The sequence below is a fragment of the Linepithema humile genome, chromosome 4 (genome assembly GCF_040581485.1).
Source record: "Linepithema humile isolate Giens D197 chromosome 4, Lhum_UNIL_v1.0, whole genome shotgun sequence".
In the NCBI taxonomy this organism is placed as follows: Eukaryota; Metazoa; Arthropoda; class Insecta; order Hymenoptera; family Formicidae; genus Linepithema; species Linepithema humile.
In genome coordinates, this window is record NC_090131.1 from 24,493,703 (window position 1) to 24,504,965 (window position 11,263).

Below are 11,263 nucleotides of genomic sequence, written 5' to 3' on the forward strand. Positions count from 1 at the left end.
CTACTAATCAGCTATTGTTCGTTAATTTATAAACCTTGCAACTACTATTCTGTGCTAGCCCGAGACGATTTTGCAGATTCCAAGTTTCCAAATTGTTTTGTAGAAATGTTACATCAGACAATTTGAATTATTCATGAATTGCACGTGGTCTGACGATTAATCTCGCTGACGCATATGACAAAGTGCACAAATGTACGATCCTATTTACAATATTTCGAACGTAAATAGACGAGAAATTGTGCAAGGCAAAGAAAAATAGAATATTCTATTTTTAGTGCAATAAGAATACCGGCACAGAATATACATTATTGATTCGCATTTTTGCTGATTTAAAATAACCATACTTTATACGGCCTACTTAAGGTTCAAAGTTTTTGTATTTAAGGAAAAATATATATATTTTACAAAAAAATAACACTGAAATAATAGTCAGTTAGAAGCATGTATAAAAATAAAAATTTTAAGTAACCTAAATAATTCTAGTATATAATAAGAACACAGGCACAGAATACACATTTATTCGAAGGTTGTGATAATTTTTCAGATTTTGGGCCAGATTTTTTAAACGTTTTGCTAAAGTATATTTTTTAAAAGTTTCTATTAATTTTTTGTAAAGGAAAAGTTGAAAAATATGCAGGTAAATTAAATAAATTTTTGATAAATTAATTTTTTGTTTCAACAAAATCAAATTAGCACATGCATTTATTGATATTGCAATATTTAACAATCACATGTTGAGGAAGTAACAGAGTTCTCGTTTTTTCTTTATTGTAATTCGAGATTTCTGCATTAGCGTGATTGACTCTAAAATACTGTTAAGAACTTTCTGACACAACATCTTTTTGCTTCCCCGATTTAAAAATGATTTCTAAATTGGAAAATAAGCAAGAAATAACAGGAAGTAATAAGTATTTTATACTAATTAGACTACATAAGTCTTTTTTGTAGAAAAACAAAGATTTTTCCTAAAAATTGGGCATAATTTATTAAATATGCAATATTAAAATATGTTTATACAATTAAGAATAAACTAAATATAGTTTAATTGGTACAATATCAAACTCAATTACAAATTTTTACTAATTATTATCAAAGAGCATTTGTCAATAAAATATGATAACGCTTAAAAAAACGAGATACATTCGGAACGTATTTCTATGATGCTTATGAAAAGATCTAATAACATGTATAATAATATTTTATATGATCATATAAAATTACATATGTTGTTAGATCTTTTCATAACTAATTATATATATTTATATCTGACCAATTATACCATTTTTTTCTCGGGTAGGGAAGTGTCACAAGTGTTCGGCGCCGATTTAATTCTTCTTGAAATATGTTATAAAACTTACAATTTTAGATTACAGATATTTTTTATCGGACACGTGTGAGCATTCCCTTAGATAATACGTGTAAAATAAAATAAGCATCACATCTAATCAGACACTTTCCTTCTCCGCTCGGAGTCATTGGACAAATCCCTACTCGGTGCTCCAGTATAGATAGAGATCCTTGAACTTTATAACATACTGGAATGAGCTTTGAAGGAGTGGGAATGGTTTCATTGTCGAAAAAACTGTTTAATATTGCCGGGGCGGAGGGGGGGGGGAGGCATTTGTCTCATCCCCACCAATACACGGTATAAATGAGGACTGAGGACAAACATCTCTGGCAGACGGCGCGATTTTTAGTTAGTTGATCTATTTATTGCGGAGATTATTGCAAAGAGTGTTGTGTTATCAGGTGTCCATTTTTATCGCCAATTACGCGGTGGTGGTTACGCGCTAAAGTTGCGTTTTCACGGGTCGCATATACGAGGTGTCTTCTCGGTAAAGTCTTTGTGTTCTTCTTATTTTTACGATGACGGATCCACGGAGCTGTCGTGATTGCGTCTCTCGTAAACTGACAATTGAAGAAAAGGAATATGCAGCAGCGAATTTGAACGAGACCGATGAGAACAGAGAAAAGGCCATCACGCACATTAGACACTGGATTCAGGAGAATGATGATTTATGCGCTCGCACCGGTAAACATAACGACATTTACGTAAAATGTGCACGTTAAATTGTTGAAAAATAATTTGATACATTAAAATTCTGCAGTATTAAAATAAAATTATTTTTAATTAACATGACATTATACATCTAATATTTTGACGAATCAATTATGTGCACTAAACTCTTTATTTATCTTCCTTTATATAAATATTTTAATGTTGTTATATCTAAATTGATACCCGTAAAAATAGAGTCAACTTTCACAGTCTAAAATTTTTTCATAAATATTAAATACAATAAAATATACTAATATAAAATTAAAAAATTTTATTGTAATTTATTATATAATTTATAATCTACACATACAGTATAAAAAACAAGTTAAAAATTAAAATCAATTGAACAGTAAGAATTAGATAATGATTATATTACGCTACTGTGATTGAAACGAAATTTTATGATTGTGATATCATTCTTAGAGTTGCTGGACGAAATTCTTTCTCATGCAACGTAATTTAAAAACAGTGTAAAATGACAATGACATTTAAAGTTGCTACTTTAAATATCATTGTTATTCTTAGAGTTGCTGGACGAAATTCTTTCTTATGCAACGTAATTTAAAAACAGTGTAAAATGACAATGACATTTAAAGTTGCTACTTTAAATATCATTGTTATTTTTAGAGTTGCTGGACGAAATTCTTTCTCGTGCAACGTAATTTAAAAACAGTGTGAAGCAATCATAAAATTTCGTTTCAATCGCAGTAGCGTAATATAATCATTATCTAATTCTTACTGTTCAATTGATTTTATTTTTTAACTTTTTTTTTATACTGTATGTGTAGATTATAAATTATATAATAAATTAAAATAAAAATTTTTAATTTCATATTAGTACATTTTATTGTATTTAATATTTATGAAAAAATTTTAGACTGTGAAAGTTGACTCTATTTTTACGAGTATCAATTTAGATATGACGACATTAAAATATTTATATGCATATCTATTATATACCATATTACATAAACATTTTATTTTGTTGTCTGAATAATAAGTAGATTTTTTCACAACATTGATTTCTTGTTCGAGCTTTTTGAAAAAATTATTATTCAATTATTAACATTATTTGCAAATATCAATAGTTGACAGATTCTTTTATTATAATTGGTCATTTAAAAAAATTAATCACTTTGAGTACAGATGACTTCTTTATTTTGCGGTTTTTGAGAGTTTGCAAGTTTGATATCGAAAAAACCAAAACGAGGATACGAAATTATTATAAACAACGATTCGATCTGCCGGAATGGTTTGCGAACAAGGATCCCCTTAGGCCAGAATTGCAGGATCTGCTCGACGAAGGGTAACACAACTATTCTAAAGTATAACTACATTTAACAACAAGATTTTCCACAAGCGTTCTGTCAGATAAATCTAATAGCATTTCTGATGCTGAATTTAAACGTGTTTTTTATTTTTTTTAAATCAAATTTTTTATAGATTAATTTCTTAAATATATATAAACGCCATCTTGATAAATCTATATAAATATATACGCTGTTATGACGAAATATCACAGTTTTTACACAAAAAGCAAGGATTGAAAAGAAATGGCTGATTACATTTTTAAATTTATTGTCAACGTAAAATATATGTAAAAAGCATTAAAAATGTCAAATGTTACAAAAATTATGTAATACAACGTTACAAAATGCAGAACTTCCAGTAATTTTTCGATGAGCTTTTCCGTTCAATAGTTTCCATGTGATTCCAACTTTTTCAGGTAGCATGCGTTGAGACAAACTAAGTGTAACAATTTTTGCGTTGTTTAAACTATGAATAAGATTTTTATTAATTTATTTTCATGTTGTCAAAAAAACAAAGCATCTCGAACTAGTCAATTAAAATGACTCACCGTAAAATCTCACGATTTTCCAGACTCTAATAGTTATTATCGCCGATTTTTCTCGTAATATACAGTCACAAATAATGCGGTACTTATAGTTAAATTACTACTCAGTGAGATTTAGTTATTTAAATTTTTGTCATTAAGTCGTGATTAATTTGCATTTATGGTTAATGAGCTTGAAATTAAGCATTTAACATCATCATATTGTTGATTTCTATGAAACCTTGAAGTTTCATATTTATTTTGTATGATATAAAGCAGAGTGTTTCGTGACTTTAATTGATTGACAAGTCAATCACACATAATTAATAGAAAATCGATAAAAATTTAATGGAAAATTCTCTGACAAGTTTGAAGCCAAATTTTTCCTTAATTTTTTTATTTTAAAGAATATTGAAGACATTTTGTTTGTCACAAAATAAAAAACATATTAATTGCATCGCTTTAAAAATTTCATTTACGTTTAGATTATTTTTACCTTTACGAAAGTTGGACGATCAGAAAAGGATGGTTATCTTCTCGCGTGTCGGTCGGCAAAATCCATCCACACAGAAATTATCAGATTTCATTAAGGTATGATTAATAGCGTAATGTGATTCGAATAATTTATAACGTATTTATTAAAATTATTTAAAGTAATATCTTTTTCGTTTTGCAATAAATAATCTCTTTTTATATTTAGATCTGTAACATGACAATGGAAGTGTTTGCGAGGAATCATGTTGAAGGATCCATATATGGTTACGTCGCATATACAGATTTCGATCTTGTGCATATGGGTCACATCAGTCAAATGCGTCCCAATATTATAAGGAATTTCATCTACACATGGCAAGATTGCTTTCCGCTGGAAATCCAGTCAATAAATTTTATCAACACACCGGCGTGTGCTCATGCAGTTCTGCGGATTGTGAAATATTTTCTGAACGAGAATTTGAGGCAGAAAGTACACACTTATACGAAAAAAATGATGCAAAATTGTTTCAATGATATTCCGGCTGATATCTTGCCGGTCGAATATGGCGGTACTGGTGGTACAATCGTAGAATTAAAAGGTAATTATATTTAACAAAACGGAAAGAAAATGAGAAAAAGAAGAAAGTAAATTCATATATTTCGTATTATCCAATAATTGTAACAAAAAATTAATTCTAGATTTCTCATATATGAAATTGCGATAATTGGAAGTATTTAAACGAATGTTATTTGAGATTCGTAAATTTGATTTGTATGTATTTGCATACGAGCCTGAACATTTGTAACTTAACTTGCATAATGTAATCTTTCACGCTTGCAGAATATTGGAAGAAAGTGCTCGGAGAGAATCGCGATTGGATTATTGATGATGAAAAGTACAAGCTAGTGTCAAAGGAAAAGTAGCCCGAGATATGTCCGAATTAATCTCACGCACACATAGTGATAATTGCCGATTGCATGAAATTGATAAAACGGTGATAAGGTAATAAGATAATAAAAAAAAACGATAATATAACATCGATAAAATATGTGATTAAGATTTTTATAAAAAGAAGACTATACCTGCGTGTATGTATATGAAGTTTTTTTGTCTCACTTTTATATAAGTAAATATATATTTTTACACTGTTAGGCTTTCCTTTTGCATTCCGCAATTTCTTTAATTTACGAGAAATATTTTTTTTCTTTTTTTATTGATAAACGTCCGACGGTAGTTTTTTTTTGATAAGCATTGTTATCATCGTGCATAGATTTCGTGAGTTCATGTGCGTAACATGATATGATTTTTTAACGTACTTTAATTTGTTAGATAATTCGATACGTCAAAATTATAAGCGACAGATAAAACGAATTGTGCTATCAGTTGACGCATTTCTATTTCTGAGAGAGATACGTTCACGAGTTAAACACTACAAAATGTACGTAAATAGGTCATGGACTATAATTAATATTGCACTACTAATCGGCTATTGTTCGTTAATTTATAAATCTTGCAACTACTATTCTGTGCTAGCCAGAGACGATTTTACAGATTCCAAGTTTCCAAATAGTTTTGCAGAGGTGTTATATCAGACGATTTGAATTATTCATTAATTGCACGTAGTCTGACGACTAATTTCGCTTACGCACATAACAAAATGCACAATTGTACGATACTATTCGCAATATCTTGAACGTAAATAGACGAGAAATTGTGCGAGAGAAAGGAAAATAGAATAGAAATAGAATATTCTGTTCCTAGTGTAATAAGAATTCAGGCACAGAATATACATTATTGGTTTGCATTTTTACTGAATTAAGATAATCATACTTTATGCGGCCTACTTAAGGTTTAAAGTTTTTGTATTTAAAAAAAAAAAATATATATATATATATATATATACATATACATATATATATTCTAGAAAGAAATAACACTGAAATAATAGTCAATTAGAACATGTATAAAAATAAAAATTTTAAGAAATTTAAATAATTTTAGTATATAATAAGAATACAGGCACAGAATACACATTCACATTTATTCGAAGTATAAGTCAGAAGTATAAAATAAATTCTTTCTGTTTTAACTTTTATTATTCTCTTTCATTTTTCACATGTACACAAGTATGAGTTCTATGTTGCGTAACTAGGAAATATAGCGGCCGCCTCCGTTGCGAATGTGTTCCTCCGCTAGAACTTGAACTCCGTCCCTCTATTCCTCAGTCCGTGTCTATAACATACTGGAGTGAGCCTTAAAGGAGTGGGAACGGTTCCACTGTGGAAAAAGACTGTTTAATATTACCGGAGGGGAGATCTGCCTCATCCCCACCAATACGCTGTGTGGAGGAAATGAGGAATAACGACAGATGTCTCTGGCGGACGGCGCAATTTCTAGTTAGTTAATCTATATATTGCGGAGATTATTGCAAAGAGCGTTGTGTTATCCGGTGTTTATTCTTATCGCCAATTACGCGGTGGTTGTACCAAAGTTGCGTTTTCGCGATTCGCATATACGAGGTGTCTTCTCGGTAAAATCTTCGTGTTCTCCTTATTTATACGATGACGGATCCACAGAGCTGTCATGATTGCGTCACTCGTGAACTGACAATCGAAGAAAAGGAATATGCAGCGGCGAATTTGAACGAGACCGATGAGAACAGAGAAAAGGCCATCACGCACATTAGACACTGGATCCAGGAGAATGATGATTTATGCGCCCGTACTGGTAAAAAAAACGGCATTTACGTAAAATGTGCACGTTAAATTGTTGAAAGTTAATACAATTTATTAAAGTTTTGCAGTGTTAAAATAAAATTATTTTTAATTAACGTGACATTATACATCTAATATTTAATTTGTTGAATTTGTCTTTGATCGCACAATAATGATAAAAATGTAACGAAAGTATATAATTCAAAAAATAAATAAAAGCTAAACAGCCGTTGCTACCCAGGGAGAACAACAGGTCTAATAGACGGCTAATAGACGTCTATTAGATGTCTATTAAACGTTTCTTAGACCTGTTATTCTTTCTGGGTAGATGATCGTGCTAGTGTATTCGAAGGCAAATTATAAAAACAACGTTTTGATCTGTTATCAGGTCTTCCTCAAGTTTACAATAAATAAAAAATTACATTACAAATAATAACGCTTATTCGAATCAATTAAACAATTATTATAGAACATCGTTGATATGCGTAGGTGTTAGCACGCAGTTATACATATATTAAAAAGTTAATAGTTGATGAAGTCATTAACAGATATCAATGAATTACTATTGTTAGTCATTATCTTGATTGACAATTATTCACAATGATATCGTTGTTTGAAATCGTTGATTAAAAAAAGAGAATCAAATTTAATTGGAAAAGTCAGAGATTTCTGGTCAACCATTAAAAGTAGAAAAATTGAACTTATGTGTCAGAAGATAAAATTAACAGTAAAAGTATATAAATTTTCCAAACAAAATTCTTTTACATAACAATTTTTACGAATATTTAGTAGAAAAAAATTAATGTACTATTATTATTAAAAGTATAATTAAAATCTTTAAATTATTCAAATTTATTGCTACTTTTTTGCGCTATGTTGATTGATTTTTTATTGCACATTATGTAATGTGTTTGTTTGTTTGAAGACGTATTTTAATAACTTGAATATCACTTTTTATATCATAATTTGCTGATACAACGTAGATCTTGATAATGCAACAAGTTAAAGGTTAATAATTGTGTTATGAGTACTTTTAATTGCTGAGTTGAGGAAATGTTGAGTTTGATATTATTTTGACGAATCAATTATGTGCACGAAACTCTTTATTTATCTTTTCTTATATAAATATTTTAATGTTGTTATATCTAAATTGATACCCGCAAAAATACAGTCAACTTTCACAGTCTTAAATTTTCTCATAAATATTAAATAAAATATACAATATACAATAAAGTATAAATATATAATATAAAATTAAAAAATCTTATTTTAATTTATTATATAATTTATAATTTACACATACAGTATAAAAAACAAGTTAAAGAATAAAATCAATTGAACGGTAAGAATTAGATAATGATTATATTACGCTACTGCGATTGAAACGAAGTTTTATGATTATCTCACACTTTTTAAATTATGTTGCATGAGAAAGAATTTCGTCCAGCAACTTTAAGAATCATAAAGACATTTAAAGTTACTACTTTAATATGCACATTTATTATATACCATATTACATAAATATTTTATTTTGCTGCCTAAATAATAAGTAGGTATTTTCACAACGTTGATTTTTTGTTTGAGTTTTTTGAAAAAATTATTATTTAATTATTAACATTATTTGCAAATATCAATAATTAACAGATTTTTTTATTATAATTCGTCATTTTAAAAAATTGATTACTTTGAGTACAGATGACTTTTTTATCTTGCGGTTTTTGAGAGTTTGTAAGTTTGATATTGAAAAAACCAAAACGAGGATACGAAATTATTATAAACAACGATTCGATCTGCCGGAATGGTTTGCAAACAAGGATCCCTTTAGGCCAGAACTGCAGGACCTGCTCGACACAGGGTAACACAACTATTCTAAAGTATAATTACATTGAACAACAAAATTTTCCACAAATATTGTGTCAGATAAATCTAATAGCATTTTTGATGCTAAATTTAAACGTGTTTTTTATTTTTTTTTAATCAAATTTTTTATAGATTAATTTCTTAAATATATATAAACGCCATCTTGATAAATCTATATAAATATATACGCTGTTATGACGAAATATCACAGTTTTTACACAAAAAGTAAGGATTTTAGAGAAATGGCTAATTACATTTTTAAATTCATTGTTAGCGTAAAATATGTGTAAAAAGCATTAAAAATGTCAGATGTTACAAAAATTATGGTGTACAACGTTGCTAAAGTGCGAAAATTCATGTGATTTTACGATGAGCTTTTCCGCTCAATGGTTCTCATGTGATTCCAACTTTTTTAGGTAGCATGCGTTGAGGCAAACTAAGTGTAACTATTTTTGCGTTGCTTAAACTATGAATAAGATCTTTATTAATTTATTTTCATGTTGTTAAAAAAACAAAGCATCTCAAACCAGTCAGTTAAATTGACTCACCGTGAAATCTCACGATTTTCCAGACTCTAATAGTTATTATCGCCGATTTTTTTCGTAATATACAATCACAAATAATGCGGCACTTATAGTTGAATTACTACTCAGTGAGATTTAACTATTTAAATTTTTGTCATTAAGTCGTGATTAATTTGCATTTCTGGTTTATGAGCTCATAATTAAGCATTTAACTTTATCATATTGTTGATTTGTATGAAATCTTAAAGTTTCCTATTTATTTTGTATGATATAAAAAAGAGCGCCTCGTGATTTTAACTGTTTGACAAGTCTATCATATATAATTAATAGGAAATCAATAAAAATTTAATGGAAAATTTTCTGACAAGTTTGAAGCCAAATTTTTTCACGTTAAAGAATATTAAAGACATTTTGTTTGCCACAAAATAAAAAAAATGTATTAATTGCATCAATTTAAAAATATTTCACTTACATTTAGATTATTTTTGCCCTTACGAAAGTTGGACGATCAGAAAAGGATGGTTCTTTTCGCGCGTGTCGGTCGGCAAAATTCATCCACACAGAAATTATCAGATCTAATTAAGGTATGATTAATAGCGTAATGTGATTCGAATAATTTCTAACGTATTTTATTAGAATAATTTAAAATAATGTCTTTTTTTATTTCCCAATGAATAATCTTGTTTTAGATCGGTAACATGATAATGGAAGTGTTGACGAGGAATCATGTTGAAGGATCCATATATGGTTACGTCGCATATATAGATCTCGATCTTGTGCATATGGGTCACGTTACTCAAATGCGTCCCAATATCCTGAGAAATATGATCCACACATGGCAAGATTGTTTTCCGCTGGAGATCCAGTCAGTCAATTTTATCAACACACCGGAGATTGTTCATGTAGTTCTGCGGATTTTGAAACATTTCATGAACGAGAATTTGAAGCAGAGGGTACACATTTATCCGAAAAAAAAGATGCATAATTATTTCAATGATATTTCGGCTAATATCTTGCCGGTCGAATATGGCGGTACTGATGGTACAATCGTAGAATTAAAAGGTAATTATATTAATCAAAATGGAAAGAAAACGAGAGAAAGAAGAAAGCAAATTCATATATTTCGTATTATCTAATATATGTAACAAAAAATTAATTCTTGATTTCTTATATATGAAATTGCGATAATTGGAAGTATTTAAACGAATGTTATTTGAGATTCGTAAATTTGATTTGTTTGTATTTGCATACAAGCTTGAACATTTGTAACTTTATTTGCATGGTGTAATCTTTCACGCTTGCAGATTATTGGAAGAAAGAGCTCGAAGAGAATCGCGACTGGATTATTGATGATGAAAAGTACAAGTTAGTGTCAAAAAAAAAGTAGCCCGAGATGTGTCCGAATTAATCTCACGCACACAAGAGTGATAATTGCCGACTACATAAAATTGATAAAACGGCGTAATAAATAAGGTGATATTATTTAAATAAGAAATAAATTCATAATAAGGTGATAAGATAACAAAAAAAAAAAAAAACGACAGTGTGATATATCGATGTATATCGATGCGGTACATGGTATATGTGATTAAGATTTTTATAAAAAAAGATATATATACTTACCTGCGTGTATGTATATGAAGTTTTTTGTTTCACTTTAAATAAGCAATAATATAAATTAAACATTTTTGCGTTGCCAGGTTTCTTCTTGCACTCCGTAATTTTTTTGACTTTCGAGGAATTTTTTCTTCTTTTTTTATTGATAAACGTCCGACGGTAGTTTTTCTTTGACAAGGA

At 29.0% G+C, this 11,263-nt stretch overlaps 2 protein-coding genes across 2 annotated transcripts; both read left to right on the top strand.

Moving 5' to 3' along the window:
* The first annotated feature begins 162 nt into the window (after positions 1-162).
* LOC105672504 (retinol-binding protein pinta-like) lies at positions 163-5,519 on the top strand. The gene is made up of 5 exons (XM_012367478.2): positions 163-2,032; positions 3,206-3,365; positions 4,379-4,484; positions 4,594-4,966; positions 5,209-5,519. Exons 1-5 carry the CDS (start codon positions 1,867-1,869, stop codon positions 5,289-5,291), a joined length of 888 nt encoding a protein of 295 aa, XP_012222901.1. The 5' UTR covers positions 163-1,866; the 3' UTR covers positions 5,292-5,519.
* Positions 5,520-6,724: 1,205 nt separating this feature from the next.
* On the top strand, positions 6,725-11,102 carry LOC105672502 (retinol-binding protein pinta). The gene is made up of 5 exons (XM_012367476.2): positions 6,725-7,095; positions 8,778-8,937; positions 9,945-10,050; positions 10,156-10,528; positions 10,771-11,102. Exons 1-5 carry the CDS (start codon positions 6,930-6,932, stop codon positions 10,851-10,853), a joined length of 888 nt encoding a protein of 295 aa, XP_012222899.2. The 5' UTR covers positions 6,725-6,929; the 3' UTR covers positions 10,854-11,102.
* Positions 11,103-11,263: the final 161 nt, after the last annotated feature.

Coding starts and splice junctions, on each gene's coding strand:
- LOC105672504 (XM_012367478.2), top strand. CDS start 1,867: ATGACGGATCCACGGAGCTGTCGTGATTGCGTCTCTCGTAAACTGACA. Junction 3,366..4,378: donor CAGGATCTGCTCGACGAAGG/GTAACACAACTA, acceptor ATTTACGTTTAG/ATTATTTTTACCTTTACGAA. Junction 4,485..4,593: donor AATTATCAGATTTCATTAAG/GTATGATTAATA, acceptor TTTTATATTTAG/ATCTGTAACATGACAATGGA.
- LOC105672502 (XM_012367476.2), top strand. CDS start 6,930: ATGACGGATCCACAGAGCTGTCATGATTGCGTCACTCGTGAACTGACA. Junction 8,938..9,944: donor CAGGACCTGCTCGACACAGG/GTAACACAACTA, acceptor ACTTACATTTAG/ATTATTTTTGCCCTTACGAA. Junction 10,529..10,770: donor TACAATCGTAGAATTAAAAG/GTAATTATATTA, acceptor TCACGCTTGCAG/ATTATTGGAAGAAAGAGCTC.